Source organism: Eucyclogobius newberryi, unplaced genomic scaffold (genome assembly GCF_026437365.1).
Source record: "Eucyclogobius newberryi isolate DKJ021-1_F unplaced genomic scaffold, fEucNew1.0.hap1 SCAF_19, whole genome shotgun sequence".
Taxonomy (NCBI): domain Eukaryota; kingdom Metazoa; phylum Chordata; class Actinopteri; order Gobiiformes; family Gobiidae; genus Eucyclogobius; species Eucyclogobius newberryi.
Genome location: NW_027315823.1, coordinates 18,821,263 through 18,848,727, shown reverse-complemented (window position 1 = coordinate 18,848,727; position 27,465 = coordinate 18,821,263). Strand labels below are relative to the sequence as shown.

General features: G+C 38.8%; 1 protein-coding gene across 3 annotated transcripts in view; it reads left to right on the top strand.

The window, feature by feature from the left end:
• Positions 1–27,465, top strand: part of iqsec1b (IQ motif and Sec7 domain ArfGEF 1b) — a 137,781-nt gene that overhangs the window by 78,064 nt on the left and 32,252 nt on the right. The window contains exon 1 of one of the 3 annotated variants that reach the window (XM_072452031.1): positions 17,750–17,838. The exons of the other annotated variants lie outside the window; for them this stretch is intronic. Within the exon in view, the coding sequence (XP_072308132.1) occupies positions 17,792–17,838 (47 nt within the window). The 5' untranslated portion in view covers positions 17,750–17,791. Of the gene's footprint in view, positions 1–17,749; positions 17,839–27,465 lie in introns of those variants that run through there. 3 annotated transcript variants of the gene reach the window in all.

Here is a 27,465-nt window from a genome sequence, read left to right as displayed (position 1 = left end):
GAGCGAGGCCACATCCTGAGGAGGGACGGGGTTCGAGCCACACTCAGAGTCCAGTCTGGGGTCAAGGTTGTGAGTTTGATATGCAGAGGACCCCAATCTCATTCATGTGGTCAGCAGTATCCTTATCCAAAGAGCACTATACATCATTCTCTTTCTGAATCAGAGCCCCTCGCCAGTAAGCCATGTACAGATAGAATTCACATGCGTGGGTATTTTATAGTGCCCTTTGAAGAAATATGCAGTATTGAGCCATTCTTCAATGTGTCTGGGACATGGTGAGTGATTATCATATCATGCATGGTTTAGATTGAAAGGCTAACCTGGACCTTTTAGAAAATCCTCAAACAACATGCTGACTCTACAGACCCCGTGTAGTTTGGACATTATTAAGGTTGACGAACTGACCTAATTAGTACTTTATGTGAACTGGTTAAAACTTGTACCAAATTAAGTAAAACATACTTAACCATTAAACATACTTTTCTGTGTATTGTTTTTATTTGTATGTTAATAATTAATTTAATTTAGTTTAGTCTTTATTTGAAGGGATAATGTACAGAATAATTTCACAAAAACATAGTGAACATGACTATTAGAGATGGTATGGACGGAGGATTTCGTAGGGCCAATCACGGCTTTAACTTTCACATGGCTCATGTCAAGGATTGGTCATTCACATCTCCTACGTGCTTATGTTCTCGCTGCGCGCTCATGCTACTAGCCGTGCATGCGTAGAAGAATGTTTCAGAAGCGTGAATCAAGCGTGGGTTAGTTTGTCAAAGTTCTTCACATTATTCCAGCTTGGCTCATCCATAAGTGAGCACAAACAATGGCTGAAGGTCGCAAGAGGAGGGGGAAACTGTCTTGCTGAAAAGAGGTGATGGCCTTCAGAGGAGAGAAACAAGAGAAAGGTTTTTCTCCAGGATTTGTCATGATACGACGTGTCTTGAAATCTCATATTGGACTGTTGCATCAGGAGCAAAAATTGTACGTGAAGCCATGCTCACACATTTGGTGAGCGGTCATTCTGGAGGAGCAGTGAGCGATGGCGTACAGCACGTGTGCAGTGTTCAAGAGCAACAATCCTCAAATATAGCAGTAAGATTTTACGCTAACCCTAACAGATGTTGCCTTTTTTCTGCAGTTCCTTTTTTATGATGTTACTTGCTGGTTGGATGTGACGTAGAGGTAATTCCACAACTATTACCTAGCAACCATACTGTAAACAAGACTCTAAATCCATATAAATTATGCAAACCCCTGGAGGTGACACGGACACACAGGCCCATCTCAGGATCACAACTCCTGCTTCTGATCGTATGAATTAAGCATGTATTTCACTGGATGATAAGATCATATAGAATCAACATTAACCCACACACAACTAGCTATATCAAGTACAATCATGTCTAGCGTCTCCATCTGTTATCGACACTTTTGCATATTCCATATTTATATCTATATGTCTAATTATTTGGTCAATAAATCTTCATAAACCGCAGTTGATAAAGTGTTCATTAATTTCCAGAATAAGGGTCAATGTCACGCTTACTTTCTCACAAACCTTCAGATTAATGAGCAGAATTCATTTTCAATAAATTAATTAATTTAGATATATTGATTATAGAATTGTTAAATGCCTAATACAGGATGGTGCCCCACATAACTCTAATAAACATACCCACACTCATGCAGTGTGTCATGTTTGAAATCGTGATCCAATTCTTTAATCAATATCAACTTTGAAAATGTCACCTTCTTTCATTAGTGAAAGAGTACTAGTAAAAATCCCCTACAATTGATATTTCGCTAGCTTCTATACCAGCATGTGTATATACATTATGCTGTGAGCTGACCTCTTCCCCTCCTTCATGCATCCTGTTTGCTTTCTTGTATTACTGAAAATGACTTACAGTTGGAGCTTATATGTTTGAGTGCAGACCATGTTACATTGTACCAAAAAGCTACTACACTTTAGCACACAAAGATAGCATAATTACCTCTCCTGTGCTCCCCAATGCAAATAGATGATCATTACTGAGTGGATGGTGGGGTTTTGGTTAACATGTCTCTGCTTTCTCTCGCTCTCTGCTCTGTGTGAACATTTACTGAGAGCTAATGCTGGGCTGTACATCAGCTCTGTGGCAGCTCTGTCAAATAAAGCAGCTCTAGCACCAACACTGTTCTGGATTGATTGATTGGGCTAAAGCAAAGTTCTCTGTCAGCATGTTTGGCGCATTATACACAGCCTTCCAAAAGTCAGCCCGTTTCCTCTGCTTTCTGTATTATAAATAGAAGAATAAAATATTGAAGGGAATGTGTTAAAAGTTTCATGATGTGTTCGCTGTGGGGTTTTTTTATACAGGGAGAGATGGTCATAGTCTCAGTAAACTGTCAGCTAAACAACTGGTTTACACACTGGGTCAGGTCTGAGCAGAGGACAGTTGAGACAGAGACCTCAAGCGTGTCAACATTGAAAATATCATAGTATTACTTGGGGAGCTTGATGGATGGGGCTCTTCAAGTGATCAAGTACACACTGTGGTGCATAATTGAAATTATTTTGTGGAACCAAAAAACGCCTGGCAGGGCTTTGCAAAATTGTTGATTTAACCAACAAAAAATGTGATCAAACAATGATGTTCTGGCACAGCTGATTAACCAACTGTGCAGAACATCCCCTGTCCTAAGACTCTCTTTCAAGAAAAACTGTGGAAAAAGAGAAACCTCGAGGAGAACCGATGTGAACAGGCTGAAGATGTGCATTAAAAAAATGAATACATTGAAAAGATCATGCCATTCAGTCGTTAATTTATATTGTGTCCACTCTGGCTTCATTTTATTTTCCATTGATCAATCTTGTCAACATCATCATTTATCTGATACTTACACAGGAAACGAGCCAGTGCAGTTATATGGACCTGCCTCTGCACGCTACACTTTCCTTGGCACTTACATGTGGAAATTGTCATCTGGCACATAAAACTACAGACACTGCAGCTAATTAAGCATAAGCTCAGCCAGTGTACAGCGACTATAAATAAACTGGTCTCTCGCATGCACCGCTGCCACAGCTGATTTCGCAGAATCGATCTCATTGTAAAGTCTCTTTCATGACAACGCACCAAGCGCAACTGCCTGATCAAAGCTGTCTTATTCTCCGCAAATCTGCATTTACAGGCCGGCTAATGCAGTTAGTGCACTCTGCCATGCTCAATATCTCTGTACTGTGAGAAACATGGGCAATTCAGCGGGTGTTCATTTACTTATAATGGGTTCGCTTGTCCAGCCAGGACCGAACGCTTTTACAATATTTTACAAAGACGTTTGGGTTTGGAACAATGTCGTTTCTCCCCAATTTCCAACGGAAAACACATATTATTTATTTTCTTTCTGTTTTGATACGGGTCATGCATGTTCGTGATTGGCACATCCACCTGTCAATGGACACTTTCATATTTTTTCTTCAATGAAAGAGTTTAGTTTGTAGTTCATCCCATAAATATGATGCTAAAGCTCAAATTCTAGCTGTAAATCTCCCCGCTATGCCTCATTTAATCACTTGCTGTTGAAACTGATTTATTTGCCTGTCTTGAGGACAATAATAAAAACATTAACCTTATAGTAATTTGTATGCATTTGACCTTTTCTATGGAATTACTTCTTCTAAGTTTAGCTGATATCCAATGAACTTTCTATAATATGCATCGCTGAAGTGCTTCCTCTAACGCAGTCCGAGAGCAGATGACCGGCACAGCAGTCTGTGGCACTGGCATTTAGATCTATCTTTTATGTGTGTGTGTGATATCACCTCCTGCAGCTCCAAAGTGCTTTAGAAGTGCTGTTATGGTTGCTTCATAAGCAAACCAAATAGACTGGGGGAACCCGTATAATCAAATATTATAATGTATGCCAACATTTGTTAGTTTTTTTTTTTTTTAAGATTTGGTTGGCTGTAGGCTTTCTTAGACAGGAGAGGAGAGTGTGAAACGGGGGATGAGAGATTAAGGAGGACATGCAGTAAATTGTTTGAGTTGGGATTCGAACTCATGACACCGGCAGCACTTGGAGCCTGGCATACGTGTGCCGTGCCTTAACCACTCCACCACCGGGCAGCACTGTACATAGAATTCATCAATAATAACAAGGCTTGTCTCATGTGTGACATGTCAGCTCTCTTTGACTGCTCATGTCCACAAGAGGGAGCACTCTTATAGACTTTGCTGTGCTGCTGGGACCGGCTTTAGGACTATTGGCTACAGTCACTCAGGACCACACGCAGAACCTACTGTAGTTTTCACCACAAACACCAGATGAGTTTGGTGTAGCTGTGCAAAAAGTTAATTTCACAGAAACCCAACGCTATGGGAAATCTGACCCTGTGCTAAATGGCATCAACGATTGCATTATATAGTCACATTTTAAAAAAAATAGTAAATTAATAAAACAATGTACAAGTTTTATTTTTATCCAAAATATCGATGTTCAATTCTAGTCTGGACAAGGTCTGGACCTTGTCATTGTGTCATTAAAGGTTCCTTGATACGCTGCAATTATAGAGCAGTCTGAATCTGTGTTCATGTCAGTGGAGAGTGATGCCAGTTTAATTGTGAACCAGGTGTAAAGAGGGTGTTTTTTGTTTTCCTTCTGAAAAGCTAAATTATATTTATTTTAGAAAACATCTTACTATTTTTACTTAAGATTACATCAGTAATTAAACACCATTGTCTTTCTTGCGCAAATGTGTTGCTCTTATGATGCGGACAAATTACTCTAAATCCCCAAAGGTAGAAGTAACATTACCATTAAGTCAAAGCTCAAATATTTAAAGATAAATTGACAAAGCTGATTTCTGTCTGCCTCCACACAGCAGGTAACGTCATGTGTGGAAGTCGAGCCGCAGGTTTTTAAACCAAGTTCCCGACTTCTTTTCCCAACTTGTGTGAGCGTTCACGTACATATTCAAATCAGATAAAGTTCCCAAAGACAACATGAAGCATAATAATGAATCACCCGATGTCTTGAGAGATGACGTCCTTCTGCCGGGGTTCGAGGCCTGTGAACACTGTGCGTGTCACAACCCCTCGCTCTCCTCTGATCCGCTGCTCAGAGCTCAGCTGGCGGCGTGTGCCCTCACAATGGCTGCAATTACACCGCTGTGTCCCTGGGGTGCTGCAGGCTCCTGGGGACACTTACAGCCCAGCGCAGTCAATACGGCAAGTTTATGCCTCAGAGCCAGGTCTCGGTGAGCTGATAAGAGGACCGCTTATCACCACTGTCGAAACACCAGAGAGTTCTATCCAGTAGTAGTTCTCTGATATAGATATATATAAACTAAAGAGTCACAATATTATCTACATTTTGATATATTGTCTAGTATAGTATATGTTATATTTTGAATAGCATATGGGATTTTGTTGTTGTTATAGTGTCATACAGGTTTTGTAAAACGAAAACTACAAATGAAACGCTTATGTGTTTTGGTAGATTTGGTACAGTCATTGTGCAGGATTCTGTTTTATAAATATCTATATTAAAGACTTCTGTGTCTCATCACCTTTTTTCTTTTACTTCCTTATGTATCTCTCGATCTCACACACATACTCACTATCCTCAAAAGTAAGACGGGGGAGAAATGTAGGGCACAAGAATAAACAAGTTAATGGGATCTTTTTCAGCACAAAATGCAACCATCATCACTATGTCACCGCCGTCGCTGTCTTCTTCACTGCTGTGAGCACCTTTATGTTAAACAATAGTGTGTTGTGTGGATGTATTATTCAAACACTATACAGGTTGTTTCAAATCCATCCCAAAGAAATTGTGTTAATTACATTTTGAATAAAAGAGATTATGCTTGACTTTGGAGCATTGAATCTACCTCATATTTGATTTGCTTGTTTCCAGTATACTCCCGTCTCCAGAGAATAGAAGTTTGATCCAGTGTTTTTATTTGTTGTAAAAGGGAGTTGTTATCCTGTCAGGTTCCCAATAGTCCATTACATTGTGTGAGTTACAGCCGGGCTCAGCTGGAACCAAAGGCCCTACTATTCACAGATCAAATGACCTGCAGTTTACTGCTGCACATGTAGATCAGGCTCCAACTAACTAAAATGGCATTTTCCCCTGAAACAGCATGTACTTGGCCTTTTAGCTTTGCTTTGCATTTTGGGTAATTGCTGTGCGGAAGAAAAAGGGTGAGGATAATATGCAAGTGGAACTAAACCTACAAATATTGGTAATATAGGTAATACATGTGTTCACTGGCAGCAATGCAACCTGGCAGCTCCTTCTCATTTTCATGTTATTTGTACATGATTCCATGTGTCTTTGGAAAGGCTGTCCGTTCTCACTTCAAAGCAGATCTGCTGTAGGGCTGCTATCGTAATCAAATTTAAAAAAAGTAGCAATTTGATTGGTTGCAATTTGCAAATCACAGAGACTGGAATTATTTAAGAGACCTTTACTAACATCAACAAAATGTCATGTCTTATTATAAATAAGACCTGCTAACACTGTATTTTAGTGTTTTGAGGACTATCAAACTGCCTGCAGCTGCTCTTGAGATGCATGCATCCCGCCGGAACACGGAGCCATGAGCGTTCCTCCTCTCACACTCATGGAACGTTCCTCTACAACGACCACATCCCAGGAAGTAACAGCTGCTGATAAGTAACACATCCCCACTCAGACCCACTCAGACCGGTGACAGTTCTGAAGATGGTTCGCAGATAGCAGCTGAAACATTTCATGATAAATACATCTCATTCACAAAAGTTTTCTGACTGAAAGAAATAAGATATACACATCATAACTGAAGACAAGATGAATGTTACCAAAGTAGGATACGTTTTCCGCCGTGACGCTGCATCTAAGTTCCATTCATGACGCGGGGCCCAGTGTGCGCGCGCTCATATGAAATAATGGAGGCGACTTTCATGCCGTGCATAAACGCGTTTTTAATTTATTCCTCTGCTGTGCTCTGAGAGTCTGAGCTTCAATCATTACTTTGAATTATTTTGAATTTGTGCAGCCTCCACACTGCAGTTGCTCTAAATGCAGTCTAACGGTTATTGTCTTAAGTAATTATGTGGAAACATTTGCCAGGGCTTAATTGGTACAATCTTGTTCTCCTTTGTTCTTTATTTTTTAACCAGTCCAGGATGTTGTAATCAAATTATTTAGTTTGCAAAAATGTAATCTGCATATTAATTTAATCAATGCTGTATAAAAACTGTGATCTACGGATTTGTGACCAAAATTGGGTAAATTGAATAGTCTTTAAACAAACTTGGAATTCGGTCCCATGTTATTGCACACTTGCCCTGATTTGGTTGATTTTCTTTTATTTATTATTACAATTGTTCATCATCCAATCAGTCTGGATCAGTCAAAATTCAGACGCCATCATAGTCTGGTGGTTCCATGATTCAAGTTGTCTTGGTAACCATCATTATGGGTTTGCGGGACTCGGTGGGGGTCCACGAGGCTGGACCTGTCCCACTGTGGCCCATGTGCTGATGCTGATTAGCGGATATGGTCAGGACTTGGATCTGCAATGGAAGATTAATCGTAAAGAAAATCACTGAAGTGTCACAAACAGCCTACGTTATGTTTATTTAACACCAGCATCACTTATGTCATCATTTTATACGGAAACGTTCATACCACAGACTTATGATTACACTGTATGTTTTGTTTTTAATGATTCCCACAGAAAGGAGGAAAAAGCCTAGTTTGTAAAAGATACACATATTTTCTGTCGACATATTTTATTAAACAAATTCACATATTATTTGCATCACAATTCCGTTCTCATTAATAATTTGTATAAAATCCAAATAGTCAGAGATCTCTTTCCTAGGCTCTGTGTATTAATTTATTTATGTTTATGAGAGCTAAGGCCGAGTTGATGCTCCCCAGTCCGTGGTGCTTCCTGGGATAAATTGTAATTGATGGAACCACAGGGGGAGTCCTTTGTGCTCTTTGTTGGGCACACTCAGACCTTGTCAGCGTGTGGGTGCAGACAATGGGAGCAGCTGTAGCTCACTCTTGATTGAGACTGGACCCTCCTCTATTGACTGACCGGCCAAGAGGGAGTGCGGGGACCGGGAGGAGATTTGGTTGTGCAAGACTGTCCCCACAAGGAGAAACTGACCTTTCTATAAAGAAGATTTTCAGTGAGAAGTGATGGAAGTCCCGCCCCCCTCCACGCGGGGCCCCCTGCACTCTGTCTCATTCTGTGATGGGACAGCCGAGGACGGATAAGCTTTGTTCTGCTTAATTGAGTATTTATTTTTTGGCATTTTTTACTGGGATATTACAAAATGCTCCAATTAAAATAGATGTTGACAGAATGTTGAAGTTGAAATCTTTTTGTTTGGATTACTGGCAGTTCCTGTGTCTGCAGCCTCTGAACAGCTTCTATAAAAGGTAAGGTGCACAAGGATGTAGTACACTGAGGTTAATGTACTTTCCATGCAGCGTGTGCACGTTTCTGCTCATAACATGCTTTGTCTAATCAGACTTTTAAAGATACTACAGTGAATTATACCTTGCCGCAGTCGCATATTTAATATTTTTCAACCTGTGAACTTGACAGAGAGATTACAATTAATAACCTCCAATCACTGCTATAATTTCAAAATAATGATAGTGAAAAATGTCAAAGAAATGTTTTTATATGGTTATATATTTTAACCCTAACCCATCAATACAAAAACTCCTCTGGTTAGATAGACTCTTCACGTTGGAGAGTTCATAATTGTGTGTGCAGGCATGACTGAGGCTGAGTGATTGACAGCCCCGTTTCCTCTTTATGTTTTGGTGTTAAGGGGAGTTGAATATCCACATGAATTGTGCACGTGTTGAAAGGTCAGATGAGGGGAGGCTCTATTGTTGTGCTGTGGCCCTGACAAAGCTCCAGTTTATTGTGTGTGGTCCATGAGCCGGACAGCAGCAAGAACGCGGCACGTGGGCCACTGTTTATATTCACTTTGCCCAGTGCAAGGATTTACAGGAGGAAAATGACTCTTTATAGAAGTTAATTTACAACGTGTTTTTTTTTAGGACAAATGTGGACCAGGATGTTTGAACCAGGTATAGTTAATCAAGCATCAAAAGCGTGCTGCACCATAGCTTAAAGATTAGGTGGTTTATTTATCCTAATACATATTTATGTTTTACAAGCATTCTCTCTACTTCTGTCTATACAAGTAAGATATCGTATGTGAGTGATGAAAAAGACATAGGGCAGTGACGTCTGTTCCATCAAGCTGTAATCATGCCCGAGAGGACGAGCCCCTCACATCCCTCACTCATATTTATTCATAATGTGCCCATCCCCCGCTCCAGCCATACAGCCCTGTCTCTGGGGGGCGCTCCACACTAAACACCCCACACATTAATTCTGTTTCATTTAAATGGTGATGCCATCCTGTTTGGGGGATTTTGCACCCTTGTGTTAAGATAGTGGTACGTTTGTATGAATACTATTGCATCCACTCTCTTACTCTCTCTTACCAGGCAACATACTTTTTTATTACTGCTACAGCCATATTGGTAATTCAATTCAATTCATTGTATACCTCTAAGTCCCTTCACCAAGCTTCACATTTTTTTTTTATTTGAGTTAACAATGTAACAATGAAACAGTCATGTGTCACTATACTCCACGTGCATGTTATTAAGCGTGAGCTTTTGTGTGTGTGTGGTGAATGTGCAAGACATTCACCACATCAATATTTGGACTGGACACAAGACTGAATTTGGGCTGGAGCGGGTCCGAAGCATGTCCACATTACGATTAATATTGGCTCAATTTAGGAGTAGATGAAGACAAGTGTGAATGTATTCTAAGTGATCTTTCATGTTAAAGGGTGAAATGCCATGATTCAGTATGATATACTTCAGTATGTACAGTTTCAATCTGAGGAGCTCAGGGGTGTGGGTAGGGTTGTGAAAAGCAGGAAGTCTTGTGTTTGTTAGTGATGGTCTGGTTGTCCTATGTGGCTGTAATTTGCTTTGTATGGTCTTTATATTAATAACAATGATAATAACAATGCATCATATTTTTAACACTTTTCTAGACACTCAAAGACACTCTCTATTGTAGCCACAACTGCTTTGGGGGCAGACTGACAGAAGCAAGGCAGCAAATCTGCACCATCAGCCCCTTCAATCACCACCAACCATTAACACACACACCTGAGCCATACTAGGCCATGTGGGTGAAGTGTCTTGCCTAAGGATACAAGGACATTTCCACTAGCGCCTCACTGTGGCACCTGGTGTTGCAGCATCTCCCTTCCAAGTACTAACCGGGATCTGACGGTATTGGGCATGGGCAAAGAAAATACTTTCTGTTATTGGACCTCCTCGCAAAAGAGATGATGTATCTCAAGGGGCTTAGTAAATAAATAAAAAGCATACAGATTGACTGTCCTAGAGCATCTACTGTAGCTTCTTTTTGGCAAGGAAAATTTTAAAAAGCCAAACCAAGTAAAAACTAAAACAATGGGCTAAAGAAAAACCTGGAGGAGAATCACAGTGAAGGAGAGATTCTACTCCCATGGACGGACAGGCTGTATATATATTATACATCATTATGTCCAGGGCTGACACCCATTGCTGTTAAGAGTTCATATATGTTTTTGACCATAGCATACCACACATCCAATTACCTGTACCATATATAATATATGTTCATTCATACTTTCAAATTTTTTTCTAGCTTCTGGCGAGTTCAATACTCATTTTCATTATCATTCAGTGTTCTGTAACTGTAAGTCCTCTTGCAGTCCTAATGCTCTTAGTACTTCAGGATTACAACAAAGAACTGTGCTATTTAATAATACACCTTATAGTTACTCAGCTTCATATACTGCTGCTGTTGCTGATCATCAACATTAATTAATGGACGGTAGATCAAAGTTTATTTCAAATCCAAGGAAGCACTGTGTAAACAAGACTTACCATGCATTCATCTATTTTCAATTAGATTTAGTGAATGGGAGGCGCAAATAACAGCCCTTCGGCGAGTATCCCGTGGACCCTGGCCAAGTAGATGCATGGCTGACTCTTAGTCTTATGTAAATTGAAAACCATAAATAAAAGGAAATGATTGGAGTAATGATTCATAATGTGACAAGAGAAAATAGTAAATTACCAATCACTTTTGTCGTGCTTGTAAATAAACTGCAACATCAGTCAGAGTGTGAAATGTGTGAAATGACTGCTGTGTCACTAATAAAGTGCTAATTGCATCCATTTGGACACCGTGCAGCCAGACAGCGAGCTCAGTTTCATTTTGCCAGCAGCTTGTCACTTTGTGCTGCTCCCTCCACCTCTCTATTCTTCTTTTCTGCTCCCTGCCTTCCCCTGCTTTCTGCCTGCTCACGTACAGCAGTCACTTTGATATGGGTCACTCATTGTCTAGATCTCCTCGTGGCGTGAAATGGAAACATCAGTGTCTCTGGGCTCTGGTCAAATCAATGTGGCGTGTGAATGTGGACAAGCATGTGGGCAGTGGAACAGAAGCTTTGGTGTGGAGTTGTGTGTGTTGGTGGAGCAGTTTTTTTTTTTTCTTTGTTAAACACACAAAAAGGTTCAGTTAAAACAATATCAAAATCCAAATTTAAATTCCATGGTGATATGATCATCTGAAGACAGCCTTGCCCAGTCCACACTTCAATTTTACCAAGCGGTCACCCTCATGTCAGAGGCGGAGCCAGACATTCTAAACATCCGGGGCTTAGCCCAAAAAGAAAGGGAGGGGGTTCATTCTGGCCAATATGATGTGGTTTTAGTGCAGTTACAGACAGTTACAGACAGTTACAGACAGTAACCCTCCAAAGGCAAAGACAGACTTTTTGCCTTCTGAAAGAGCTCTTCCCTCCAAAAAACGTTAAACAGAACAGCAGAGGTGACATTTAGTTATTCAAGAAATTGTACATCTTGATGTTCTTTAAAACAATCAGTGACAAAACAAATATGAAAACCATGCCCCTGACAGGGCCCAAACTCACAACACTAAGATCCACAGACTGATGCTCTGCTGTCTAAGCTAGTCAGCCCTTGGAGATTGAAGTGCTGTTTTAGAATTAGACTGATCTTTATTGAAAGTAAAAGTCTTACCTTTAGCAGACACCTTTCTCAGTGAGCTGTTTGTCCTGCAGTTTCTCTGCTTTAGCTTTGTAGGTGAATAAAACCTGAGCCACTGCTTCACCGACAACCACAATGAATTCATGGTTTGAACGATCCTGTGCTGGTGTTGTCTATTCTACGTTAGATAAACTTTGTTTTTCAGCACATGTTCTGAATGTCTCTTTTTTCCAGTCAATCTGCTCTTATTTATGCCCTTCACTTTTTGCAAAACCTCAGTTAGATAGAAAAGGCCAAATTGGTCAGATTGCGTGATGTGCTGTAAACACCGCCCACTTTCTACGCTCCCGCCCACTTTCTACATGCAGCCAATCATACATCAGTTCAACAAAAATGAAACGGATAAAGAGAATTGAAGCCACTGCTGGATTCAAACCCTAGACACCTGCGTCCCAACACAACACTCTACCTGTTGCCCTATCTTAGTGACATTATAAGGCATTTTTAAAATATTTAAAGATCCGGGGCTTCTGGACAGAGATCCGGGGCTCAAGCCCCAAAGCCAGGGCCTGGCTCCGCCCATGCCTCATGTGCTCTTAACTTCCAAATAAAGCCAGAGAAGAAATCCTAAAATAATTTGTATCCCAACTATTCGAAGGGATAAAATGGTAAACAAATGACGTATAAGTATGGCCTCATCATCCCCAGTGTATCTGTATGTAAGAGTAGGCGATGATGACAAAATCAATATCCCTGCATATATAATTTACGATCCCGATATTCTGTTTTTATAGACAATATTGCCTACTTTCTTCTTCCCTCAGTGTTCAAGTCTTTCCTTAATGGAGACCTAATGCAAATCGACTTTTAGGAGCTTTTAACCATATTATGCTTCACCTTCTCATTTAACCACTCAAAGTTGTAATTAGAGATTTGTGCAAGTCTGATTAATCTTTATTATTGTGGACGAGTCGCCGTTGCTCCAACAATCCTTGTTTCACCGATCACACACCCACTGCCTGCACTTATTACTGCAATGTTATTTTCTTTAACGTAACATAAGATTTGGCAGCATTGTGTAGCCATCCTGCTATGGTACTGGTGGAAAACAGGGTGAGGGGACTTGATTCTTTAGTTAAAAATTAGGGTTTAAAGTCCAATATATAACATAATGATCCGTGTGTGCCATAGATTAAATGGCAGACAAAAGCACTGTAGGTCTTCTTTAAAATGGAATTAAGCACAAGATTAAGAAATTCCAATTAACTAGAATAATGCTTTATGTAACGAGCCGTAAACCAAGGTCATGTGGATGGACTGTCGATATAATGCTTGGCAGCTGGTCTGAAGAAGGCCACAGCAGGCCATTGGGAGAGAAAATAGTTTGCTATTCTTAACCATCTAGAATAACAAAAGCGCATGGTGGATGTGTGGATTAGCATAACTTCAGCATTTCCTTCCGCCCAGACAGTAGCTGCGTCTGAAATTTAGAGCAGGTGAGCACAATACTGCTTCAAATTGTGATGTATCACTCCAAGGTTTTAGGTTTTTAGTGTTAAATTGTGTTGAAAAAAGTTAAGTGACAAAAAGAGAGAGAGAGAGAGAGAGAGAGAGAGAGAGAGAGAGACAGCAGGTCCTAATGTGCAGAGAAAATATTGTAAATTCCATATATGTTATTTTTTTTTTAGAATAGGTTGTACATTTGTTTAATATTGTGATCTGATCCAACTAAAAATGCTACCTTCAATTAGTTATGCTGAAGAATAGGGTGTTTTCTATTGGTATCTTCTGGTATCTGGCCTCTTGGGATAGTGCATGTAACTCATCCTTTTCCTCTCATGGCAGACGCCTGGCAGCTGGACTTCCTGTTATGGACTAGAGCCATAACATCTTCAGGCCACTGCTGATGGAAGTCCAGGCATCAAGTGCTGCCATATGCAAATGTGGCATTCTTTGGACCACAATGTGCCTTTGGGTGTCTCTGTGGAAGGTGCATTCACCATATATTTCATTCAATACAAGAATTGTTTCCCTGGAATAATCCAGCTTCTTTGTGCAATTGTGATTGTGAATGTACCATACCAAAAAAAAAAAAAAAAAAAAATATCTGGTTCAGTTGGAAAGTCTGGGACAATTTGTTTGATTTGTGAATGGAACCAGGAACCATTGATGAAAACCAGAACTGGCCCGTGGATGTAGATGGGGACTTAAAATAAGTACAAATGGCCAGTACATAGCTCAGTAACTGGACAAATTAATTCACTAAATGTATTATTATCACACAACAGTTTCCAGTGATTATTTAAAACAATAAGTATGTTCTGTAGCTAAATGGAGCCAAACTACAAAAAAATAACTACTTTAAACTATACGTTAATGGACAAAGGACCTATTTTACCAATATTAAGCTGTACAGGTAAATGTGATGAGGTCATACCTTCTTTTTCCAGAGATTTTGATCTCATCTTCTTTACCCAGGGCATTTTGAGCAAGCCCCAGTCTCCTCCTGAAGTGAAAACACCCTTGTGCCTCTTCTGCTGTTGTGACTGTCACTGAGCCCTAAGAGGGTCACATGTTTCTCTCCCAAAATGTGTGCAGCTTCAGTGTTGGTTGGGTTTCCTCTGGTTTCTATGACTAAATTGAAATTCAGAGTCTAATCCTCCAGATATGTACTCCTGACCAACAACCTGGCTCAAATCTGGAGAATTGTGATACACAATAATTTGTCTAGCCGGACAAGACTATATACTTTAACTATACGTTACACAGATGTGGGAATTGTACATTTCTATGATTTCCCATGGGTATGTTAGACAGGCAGAATAACCCACCAGAGAAGCACTTTGGCTGTTTGTGTCCAAACTTATATGGCAGCCTATAATGAAATAAGAAAAAGAAAACCAGATTATCGACATCATTTTTATACATTTCAATCTGAATGATACAAAGAGTTTAAAGAGGAGAAATGCCTTATAAAAAATCTGCAGTGTTTTTTCTATTTCCATAAATCTTGGTTCTTTTTAAAAGACAATAAAGAAAATAAAAAAAACAGCTAAGTGACACATCACATATAGGCCAGCGTCACTTCTGGATGGCTCGCAGCCATTTCAAGGAGGTAATTAGTACATTGTCTAATTTATTCTTTTTAAAAATAACCAATGTTTCTGGATGCAGTGATTGGAATGTGCAGAAATGTGATGTTTGTCTGATGTGCTGTAAAACCTGGTCCCAGACCGGCTGCATTCAAACACAGAGTAGGACTGACTCGTCAGAAAATGAAACAGGAGCATTGAAGGGTGAGTCAAATGTAGAGTGATATTTTTGCTTGGATTAAAACAGACATTCGCTTGAGATATGACATGTTTCACTGTCATATCTCACAAGGAGATACCTAACATTCCCCAGTGCTGAGTTAGGTATTGTTTTCTCTTCTGTTTTGAAAATTGACTTATTCATGAAACGCTGTCTAGTCAAGAGTTTGTGACGAGACTGAAAGTGCTGTCTGAATACAATGTTGCTATCATTTCTCTCCATGCTTCATGAATGCTGTAGATACATAATTTAAGCCTCTTATTATGCATGAAAGATGCCATAAAAGCATGTTTTTAGTTTAAATCCAGAGACAAAATCTAACATCAGAATCAGAAACGGAACTTACTTTGGTGATTCAAACATAAAACAATGAACAATGATAAAACAACCTATATAAGTCTTTAAATCTGCTATAGGATAAAAATAAAAAAAATAGGCTATACGACAAAAAATTAAAATAGGCTTACTATGTACACAAAATGTACCTTTGTGATGCATTGGTGATTTTTCTTTTGACATAAGAAGGACATCAAACAATAACTCAAAGACCTTAATGCCTTTGGCTTATGTTACACTTAAAAAAAATGTCGAGACTTCTTTTATACCAAGTAAGCTTCAGGTATGCAACTATTGTTGTACAGTTGAGCTGCCTGCAATCGACTTATTCTTATTTTTCTATTGTTTCATCTAGATTTGATCGTGTATTGAGGTCTCAAGTTAACATAGTCAATATATCATATCAATATATTCTTAGTATCATGTTTGAAATGTGTTTACTTTACTTTTTAAAAACTCGATTTATCACACAAACACCGAACAAGGAAATATTATTAATAGTCTTTTGTTCAAAGGGTATATTGTAAAAGCAGACGTTGTGACAAAAAAAGACCACTGCGTGTTATCTGCATCTAATAATAAAGTATTACATGTCTGCACCTGAAAATGAATGCTTCTGGATATTAACAATAAGACAAAGGATTTGTGAGAGCCAGGAACTAGTTAGACACGTTTAAGTTGAGACAATGCTGCAAAACTCATTTTCGTCTATTTTTCTTTTTTGGTCAGTTTGCTCTCTCAACATATAATCTTTCATGTAAAAGCAACTAAATTGTCCAATCTGCTCCTACATGTTTTAATTATTTAATTTAGTCCACTCACATCCGTAGATTTCTTATAGGACATTGTAACTTCAAAATGCTGTTTTATTAAAATGTCTCCCACAGAGGCTGCACACACCAAACTTTACAATCCAAGATGTTGACAGAAGGATTTGTTGATATTTAAGCCTGAGTCTGATTTATTAAAGATTTACATCTAAAAGGTAAAGGCCAATTTTCAGTCAGATGGAATTTACTCAAAAAGTAAATACGATATAAAAAAAAATCCCCTCGGTACAAGTGTGTGTATCAAATATGTCAACAAAACCTTGCTCTGTACGTTTTTCAGATTTGAATTTAAACCACAACAGGTGCAATTTAGGTGCGATTCAATACCTTAAATTTAAATGAAAAACATAATGAAACATTTGTAATACACATGTTCTTACGTTTATGTGAGTAAACAACAGAAGTTTCAAATTCATAACTTTACATTTAAGATTTTTTCCTCTTTAGCTGTAGTGTCTTTCCTTAAATGTCCTGTGTTAAACTAAGTACCCCAGCTTTTAGGCCATACATTGCACTTAACTATTGTGAATGGTGAGTTGTTAGCATAGACAGAAGCGGTGATCTAGGACTCGAGAGGCTTTAGGTTGCAGGAGGAATGTGCACTGAAGAGGGCTGTGGACTCGTCTCCCTCTGGCAGCTGCCTTACTTGGTAACACTACGTAAGTCTCTGCTTTGAAACAACAGAAGCAGAGACACAGTCGTATGACATAAGGAAAGTTAGGCAGCAGTGAGTGGTGAGGACTTATGATAGTCAAGCTTATCAATGAAGTATTTTTAGATTTGATTCCATAAGTGTTTGTACTTCTAATATAATGGCTAATACTACATCTCTGGCCATTGTACATTATGAACTTGCGTTATGAAAATATATATGCATATGTGTGCATTTTGCATTTTTTTTGGGATTGTTTTTCACCATGAATTTGCTCATTTATTCTACAAGTTGTTAGTTACTCTAGGCCGAAATATATTTTAGGAAGTTTGTCCATTTTTCTATCCCCCTCTGGTAGTCACTAATGTAATCCAGTATTTGAGTGTAGAAATAGTCACAACTTGACTGCACTAAAAAGACCAGTTAACGCTTTGTGGTGAAGCCAGTGGAAGCAGGAGGAGTGGCATGGGCAAGACCCAGTTTGCAGCTTGTGTTGGACTATTGAGACAACACTTCTGGCCTGTGCAGGCTCCTATTTCCCACTGAAGATGCATGCGGCATGTGGAGTCTGATGTGGAAGTACTGCATTTCAGTGCGGACCATAAGGTAGGACTCGCTTACTTGCGTTAGGGCACGTGCTTCTTCTTTGGTTTGGTTTTGTGAGCTGTAGATGTTTCACTGGGAAGTGAACTACAAAAATAAATTAAAATGTTGTGACTCATTGTTGCTGTGTTGTGTACCGGTACAATATTTGTGAATGGGTTGGCATGTGCTTCATTATAACCATGATCTGTTGGTTATTTAATCCTGTTCTCTAGTATTTTGTGGTAAGAAGTTCAGCTACTGAAAAGTCTTAAACTTATGATTCAGTTTGGAGATTTTTATATTCCCTTCAGGACTGCATGTGGCAGTAAAGGCATTTATAAATCGTGTCATTTCATCTGCGAAAACTGAATGAAAGCGCCCCATGTTTTCTTAAGATACAGTAAATAGTAAAGTACTTAGTGAGTTTGTGAAACTTAGCAGAAGTGAGATGTATTGGATAAAGAATTTTAAGCAAAAGCAGTTAAGTAACTCGGGTCCTGAAGGGGCCACGTTAAGCATTAGTTTCTGCAAACAGTGATTTTTACTAAAGCTGCTATTAGTGGTTATTGTGGCTGGAGCCTTGTGAGGGGCATCAACCAATCAGCATTCAGAACTTCTCTGCTCTGTAATTCTACTCTCCACAAGCCTCCCACTGATCCATGTTCAGGCTCTAATAACAAAATGTTCTCCCTGTTTGTTTTAATGGGCGTGTTGTGTGGCATCCTACTAATATTTTCCACCGCTGGTTCACAATGAACGCTGCATTTGGCAAAGAGCGTCTGCTGCCTTTGGTACTATAAACCATCACACATTCACGCAGGAGCACAGAGCATGCAGGGGATTAGTTCATTATGGAATATATGGGGATAATTTAGCATAAGTGCAGTCAATCAATCAATTTCAATCAATCAATTTATTTTTTGTAAGGCCCAAAATCACAACAACAGTCGCCTCTGAGTCACTGTTTCTTATGTTGCCTGTGGCAATGTTGAATTCTAACCTTACTGTGGGAGCAGACATCAGAACGGAAAATGTAATTCTAGTCCATGATTTACTCATTTATTGGATCTCACGATAGCACATTTTGAAGCACAATATATTGCTACAGAAACTGTTATGATAAATTATCAAATTGAAACTACTTCATGTCACTGACACTATAACCACAAAATAAGATCATCCCTGCAAACCACCTCTAGCAAATACAGCACAATGAGACAATAATTAGCCATAGAATTTTAACCCTCTACTACACAAAAAATATTAATTATTAAAACATTCCCACAATAAAAAGGAATTGTGCACATGCACAATAAATATCAAACCCCAAAAATATTGTTCTAACAATCATTTATTGAACAATGAGTTGATAGTATTAGTAATTATAATGATTATGATAGTAATTAGTGTGACCTGGCATGTACCTTGTGTCCATGTCTACATGGAGACAACCAAGTGTCGGCCCATCCACCAGAAAAGTTACAAAGTGCACTTTTTGATGCCTGTATGTTTGCATTAAATACGTAAATATATGTATAATGAAATGGCTGATATAGACATAATATCTCTAATAGCCTAATCATTGGTGCATTGGAGCTCTCCACACCTCTGTGTGTTATTTTTGGGCGGACAGGCTGACCCACACATGGCCCTGTCTCTAACACGTAGAACAAGCCGTGTCGTCTGCATATAAACCACATTCCTGAGGACAGCAGTCATTGTCCAGCACGCTTTTCCCTCTCGTGAAAATCTTCTTCCCTGCTCCACTTTCTACCAGCAGGAGCTCTAGCAACCGCATCTGTTTTGTGACCGCATATAAAATAGCATTTCTCTTTGGCTGACGTGAACAAAAATGGCAACAATTAACACATTTCGGTTTTATCATTTAGATTGTTAGATGTTTTCTATCTTATTGGTTGTTAAACTGATGTTCCCATTTGATTTTTCAAATGGTTTATGTAGAGATTATGTAAACCCTTTAAATGCCAGGTCACCACAATTTCTTGATGTACATAAAACTGTACATGACCACAGGAGGAGGAGAATCAGAATGACATCATCAATGTTACTATAGTATGAAATAATATGTTCACATTTGAAGCCTTTATTAACTTGGTTGAAGACTAGTACAACGTGTACAAAGCTGGTTGCAATAGGCCCTTTGAGTAGTGTAACGGTAGAGGCCACCCGATCCGTCTCACCAGAAGTACACCATTATTTATTTATGCTCTGACTCAGGTGTGCCAGTACTATGTCTAGCTTGTTCTTCGTCTCTATTCGACAGTATGCAGTGCCTGCTTGGTTAGGGGAAGAGATTATTGCATTTTGCCGATTCATTAATTTATGGACATAAAGAATAGAAATGTGAGCAAATTTGGCTTGGACAAACTGTCTACGCGAATCAAGTGGAAAACCTGATGGTAAGTGATATTCTTGTTTATTATGGTTAAACTAGAACAACCACTATAGAAGTACAAAGTAATTGTCCAAGAAGGTATTGAGTAAACTATACTTAGGTAAGAGTACAATTGTACTAGTCTCATCTCATTTATAATTTCAAGTCAAGGTAATTGGAAGAACAAAACATTAACTAAAGTTAAAGGATAAACCACACAAGCATCGTAAGAAAGTTGATGTAAATTATAAATTAGTAAAGTAGGAGTAAAATATGGCAACAACTCTTCTCTAAAGAGTAAATGTGACTTCCCACCTCTGGGCCCTCAACACGAGACATTCCATTGTGATTTCACAGCATCTCTTCTCCCAGTGGGAGGAATGCTTTGATCCTCATTACTCTTATCACATCTGGACCTGTTGTGTCAAACATAATGCACCTTGACTGTGTCTGTGTAGTGTTGGACATCTGATGTTCCAGGCATGACTCCCACACTCTAGGGATCCGTTCCTTTATACATTTGTTGTTGGAATTTACCAAGCATAAAGGTTTAAGACTTTGAGGAAGATTCAAAACATTTTGAAGGTTTGTTCTAAATCAACATTTGGTTATCTCACTAGACAAGGACTAGATGGAGAGGCTGCTGCTGTGAAGATGCAAATGTGCTCATGTGTATCAAATAGTACCTACTACACTAAACTGTGTCTAAACAGCTCAGCTGCTTCTATGACTAATTTGAACAAAGGACAACTCAATTTTCATCACTTACTGGTGGAAGGGGCATTTTTAAATTTGATCTGGACTTGATGTTCTGCTTTTTTGTTGTGAACTACATTGACACAAGAAACTATAGTCGCCCTGACACTGTTTGGTTGTACATGGTTGTAAAAAGAAGGCTTTACAAGTCAGTTGGGCAGGTCGCCCAGAGACAGAACTCTGAGAAGATTAGAATCATTCAATGAGAAAACATGAGTTTGAGATGCTGATTTTTTGGGGGGGGGGACAATTGGAAGTTATTTGTCACTAAGAATGGGCAATATTGACACTAATTAATATCTCAATATGTTTCTGAAATATCAAGAATAAGCACATTCAGACAATATTTTAACAGAATGTGCTAAAAAGTGTCTTTAAATGTCATAGTTGAGGTTCAAGTGTTGCTCAATTTGTCATCATTGTCAGTAACCATAGGACGATGGAGAAAAGCATTGGTCTTTTTATAGAACTGAGTTTTCAAGCATTTTTGTGTGTGGGTGGATGGATTTGTAATGGACTGGCGTAGCAATAATGATGAATAAATGTCATGGTAATAACTCTACAGCATGGCCTCCCGTGGAGTCTTTGCATCACTGTCAGCTTTGATAATTAGCTGCAGTGACCCATGGACCGGTCAATACTGGTGGTGCTGGGTGTGAGGGGAGAGTGCTCCTGGACACGGGGCTACCACCTGGGGTCACACGGCATGGCTAATGCATTTGAAGAGCTCATACAACATTCATGGTTCTGGAAATAAACTCCTAAATCCCTGTCAAGCCTCAGATTCACTAAAGCTGGGCAGTTTTACTTTGATTTGTGTGTCATCGATTCATGTCTTTCAAAAATGTCTGATCATATATTTTTTAAAGGTTTTTGTTTTTTGTGCACATTTGCGGTTACATTGAACCTTTTCGATTGATTGCCAAACTATCATCGTTGTATCAAGATTGTTTCCCATCAGAACCTCCCTGTTGTGTTGCTGTTTTTTATTGGGGCCAGTTGGTTATAATAAACATTATAACTAAAGTAATTGCTCCTGGATTCCTCCCACTCCTGGTCTTGTGTTCTGGGAAAGCATGTAGAGGCTGATGGATTATGAATATGTAACAGGGAGCTGTAGGTTTCTGTTAATTTTTGTGTCCTGAGAAGCTGAAATGTTTTTTTGCTATATTACATTCTACTTCAAACGCATTGGCAGGGACAATATAGACACATACATTAATATATATTGAACCAATCTAGCTGTGGAATTGATTGCACTTTTCAATGTACTTAGATTACTTCATTAGTTTATCATTATCTCTTTATTATTGTTGTATTATTGCTGCTGCTGATTCTGAGTGATTAATCTTTTTGATATTAGGGAGGTACTGGATCACTTCACTGATGGCGTGCATTAGTTTGAATCCATTACTGTGCCACTGTCGATCAGATCTGAAAGTCCAGTGCTTCTCCAGAAGTATTGACGGAGTATTGAGCCTGTATCAGCGCACACAGCTGTGGGGGTGGGCCTTCATGGCACTGGGGATGAGATTGGGTAAACTGAGGGCAGCTGCTGGACATCTATTGGTCTCTGAAGACCAATCAATTTCCTGTCAGCCACAATGAAAAGGCAATTAACGTCTGATTAGATTTAAATGTCACTATGTGCGTAACGCAGTTTGCAAGAGGAATATAGTGCCTGGTTTGGGTTAAAATGTACAATGTCATTATTATATTGTAGTATTATGATCAATGTCAAAACTACTATTGAAACTAGATACTCTTTTGAAACAAGTATTGATACAAAAAAGTTGCATAAACAGGACACATTGTGAACATCCTAAATAGTTTTAAAATGATCTTTAGCTTTGTCAGATCTAAGAGAAAGTATTTAAGAAGAATATAACAAGAACAGTACATAACAATGTACTATTATTTTCTTTTTTAAAAATGACAGCCTATTGTTTGAAAAAAGAGTGTTTTTAACTATCATTGTGGTATTGATAGAATTAAGCCTATTCTTTAGTGTTGAGTTTGAGATTTTAGTCGCGACAACACGGCAGAGGACTCCACAATAGTATTTAGGTTTTATAATACATCAATAAGTCAATTGCCATTAATAAGTCAGTAAATACTTTATCAAAAATATATATGTTTTAACATATAAACAGAACAATACAAAGACCATTACATAAACACATCTAAATAGTCCTATATATTTAGTACGGCATATCAATCAGTCTCAAGTCTTTACCATTTTGTCCATTTTCAAATTACCGGTAACTTTGAACATCATGTCAAACTATTTCCAGTCCAGTTTCTCCAGTAGTTAGCATTTCCTTTTTGAATATTGAGCATTTTGACAAAAAACTTTTTTTTTCCAACAGAATTCCCTCCAAGCATATGATTTTGTGGTTTTCCATTGAGATGTACATATTCTCCCACCGATTCTCTGTCTGTTTAAACAAAATAACCCTCTCTTTCTTATTAGCTTGTGATTTTTAATGTAGTGTTTTCTCATTAGAAAGTTAAAACATTCCACCAATTTCAAACTATATATTGGTGTAAATATTTTTCCACCTCTAGAATGGAGAATCAGAACATTCTGCTAAAGTGGGTCATTCCCTTTATATGCTTCAAGCCTGTCTTACCTCAAACAAGTGTTAGATCACGATTACGCACTGATAATGATGACACAAATAGGCCTGTTAGAAATCCATGGCAAGTTATCTTCAAAAACCAAATGATACTTGACGCAAGGGACATACGGCTGTCAGCGGCATTTTCCACCCCTCACGCTGAAGTCCTGTTCTTATTTCAAATGGCCTCAGCACTTTCTATTCTGCCTCGAGAACAATCCGCCGACAGTCACATTGTGTTTCAGCTTTATGCTAGCAGCTTTCAACAGAGTCCTACGATCAAGTCCACATAGCTCTTGTTCTGCAGGGCTTCTCTTTGAAGAAAGCCTGTCTCGCTGCAAAAGTGTCAGGAAAATGGTGCTCGTTTTCTGTCCGCACTCTCACATTCTCAGCTGCCCAGTTTGTAGCGAGAGGCTTCTGTCTGAACATGTAGGCTATAATAAGATGTTTTAATGGTCAGATTCTTTGTGTTGTCCTGACACATGCCAGATCTGCTTTAATTATGGGCTTGTCTAAAGGTTGTCATGTGACTGTTACTTTAAAATCTTTTGTTGTTATGTAAATGGTCAACATGCCACTTAATACAGGTCATTGACTGCAGTTTTCAAAGGTATTTCATTCAAGATGTCAAGAGTCTTCATATTACTCACTAGGGATGTGCAAATCGATGCTAAGTGCAAATTGATACTAACTGTTACTGATACTTTAGAAAAATTACAAATGGACTTTTGTCATGAAGCTGCATTGTCACAAACTGTAGAATTAAACTTTTACCCATGACCCATTAACACCCATAGCAATATCCCACTAGTCTTACAGCTCTTACATTTAAGGTTTGCTGATATACTTATATATACGTAATACATAATAAAGTTGTTGTGAATGGTGCTGTATAGCCTTGATAAGTTTTAACGTGTGTAGTAGTATATATTACCGGTATTTGTATTTGGAATCAAAGTCTGTATTGTCTACTTACTTATCCCAATGTTTGCTTGTATAACTATCTCAGCTGCCTTAAGAATGATGGGGTCTCCTGACACTAGCTGGCATCTCGATGCTCTGGGCAGCAAACACTCATTATAAGCAGCCCAGACTGAACACGCCAGCAGACAGCACCCACAGAGCAGTCACACGTCCTGGAGCTCTGTGAGGAGGAGGCCTGCTGCTGCTGGAACACATATTACACAGCATATGCTTATCTGCAACACAAACACATGCAGCTGCAGCTGCTATGGCCCTGTAGAGGCAACAACACTATGTTAATGAGAATCTCAATCCATACTGAATAGAACTGAACTATCTACACTTCCAATCACAGTAGAGCTCCTGCCCCCATGTGATTGTTTTTGTTGTCCCTACTGTAATGGAGGCCCATTACAGTAGGGACGAGACAGCAGTAAAGGAAACAGGCCTGAAATGTGGCTTTTAGAGTGCATCTTTGTCAATAAAGGAAGTCAGAAATAACAATACATCTTCAGATGTAAGAATCATATTAAAGATTGGCAACCATCATGTGTCCTGTGTTTGTTTTTAAAGAGTTTAGATTGCATAGATTGCGCACTAAATAGGCTAAATCTGATTCACTTTACACCTTTTGTCATATACATGGAAATACATGTGAAAACATATTGTACTTTGAAGTTTTTGTGACTGATACTGTAACCTGTCAATTTAATAAACACCCGGAAATCATTGGTATAACTATACTAAACCAATTCACAATCTGAACAAAAAAATATGAATAGTTATGAGATGATGGTTAAGTCTTTCCCAAATAAAAACCCAAATCAATGCAGAAGTACATTTGTTGTTTAATTAATGAGTGCCTGACTCACTACGGTCGGTCTAGTTGCAGAAATTCTCTAGTCAATCCTGAACTTTGTCAATCTTCTGCCCTTGATAACATGTCCTTCCCAGAATAATTGACAATCTCTGAAACTCTGATGAAGTTTGATAGTTGCAGCCCACCCCGTTTGTTTCAATGCAAAAACCCATTGCACTATCACTGCCAGTGCAGAGTCTCGTAGTGCATGCTGGGATAGCGTGACGTGTTGTCATTTTCCCTTTTTAAAGAATGCGTGGAGTGGGTGCCTGGTGCTTCCCACTGGCAATGATTAAAGTCTAACCTCTGTGAGTGTGGAATGTACTGAATGTTAATGGAATGTATGAGAAATCTGCCCTGAACAGACAACGAGAAACACCTGCTTGAACATGGACTTTAGCACACGCTGGTATTTTACCCAGAAACACACATAAAAGCTGCAGGTTTCAAGGCATTTTATTTGAGGTTAAGACAGGGAAGACCAGGATTGGTTGTCTTATGGGTAGGTTGTCTTGACATCATTCAAACTTAATGTAAAAATATAATTTGGGGCTGTTGGCCTCAAGGAGCCTGGGGTTAGTTGTCCCAATGGACATAAAAGGGGGGTCATGAGGTCGTAATAATGTGCTATATACACCTTGGCTATTAATAAAAACAGTTTCATTTTTAGAGCCTATACAACTCTGGGAGGATTCCCCCATTTTACAGCTAAACATATTTCACTATTTATCTAAAAAAAAGAAATATATATATATATATATATATATATATATATATATATATATATATATATATATATATATATATATGAGAAAATGCCATATATAGTGACAGGGAGGACCAATCCCACAAACTGTGACAACCAACCCTTTGTCACAGGCGATTTTGTTATCTTTACCCACTAATAGCGTTTTATCACAATAAGTATTGTGAAAATAATAAGTAAAATACTTTTACTTATTTCAAGCCAAGGCTTCAAGCTTTTATTTACTATATTCTGATGATGAATAATGAATAATGTACTCTTGAGTAAAAAGTGTGACAACCAAACCCAGTCTCACCTACACTATTGCCCCCATGCAACCATCCACCCAACCAGTGGCCCATATCCAGATCCTGAGCTCAGCTCGGTCAAGACTAATATAAGATATTCCTTTATTGTCCCACATGGGGAAATTTCATAAATATATATAAATATATATAATAGCTGGAGGATTTGACCTATTGTGTATGTTTTGGGTTGATGGGGGAAACCAGAGTGTCCAGAGAAAACCCACCCATACTCAGGGAGAAACATGCAAACAGGACTTTTTGTCCTAGCCACCGTATACAGAGCGTGTAGACCATTTAAAATACATCATATGTGTTTTATGGTTATATTTGTACAATTAGTAGCTCACCACACCACTGGTGCAGTTTTGCATTGTTTGAATGATTATTGGTCCAGAAGGACAGTGAATTTATAGGTTTTCAAATTTAGTACACAAATGGTAAATACATGCTTATTCGCTTAGATAGTTATTTTCTTGGTGGCTATATTATGCATCTAGTTTAGAGCTGCTCCTCCTGCGGGAGCTGCCCGTGGTCATCCTGTCTTTGACGCACGTTTGTGGTTTTACGAGCGATCTCATGTTTAGGGTCTCACGACTTTGGGACATTGCAACTTATTTGTGAATCTGTACTGTCAAATGTAGATGTGGAATTTTTTATTGAGTCAAATATTTCCACCTCTTGTCATTTGGCAGATTTCAGGGCTTGACAACATGCTATAGGCCTTTAGCGTTGATTCAGTAAGCTCTATTTGACGAGAAGCTCTTTATATTTCCTGTCTTGTGCAGCTGTGATGGGTGTCTTAAAGCTCCTTGTGTGAGATGTGTCAGAAGTAGTGCCAACACATGGTAGTGCAGGAGCCTGGGTAGGTCTAATGAGGTCCCCTGGGTGGGGAGTGGGGGAGATGGCCCTCTGTCCCTCTACTTCTTCTGCAATCACACTGGCCATCTTTTATTACATGAGACTTATCACATTATACTCTTATAGTTGCATAAAAATAGTAC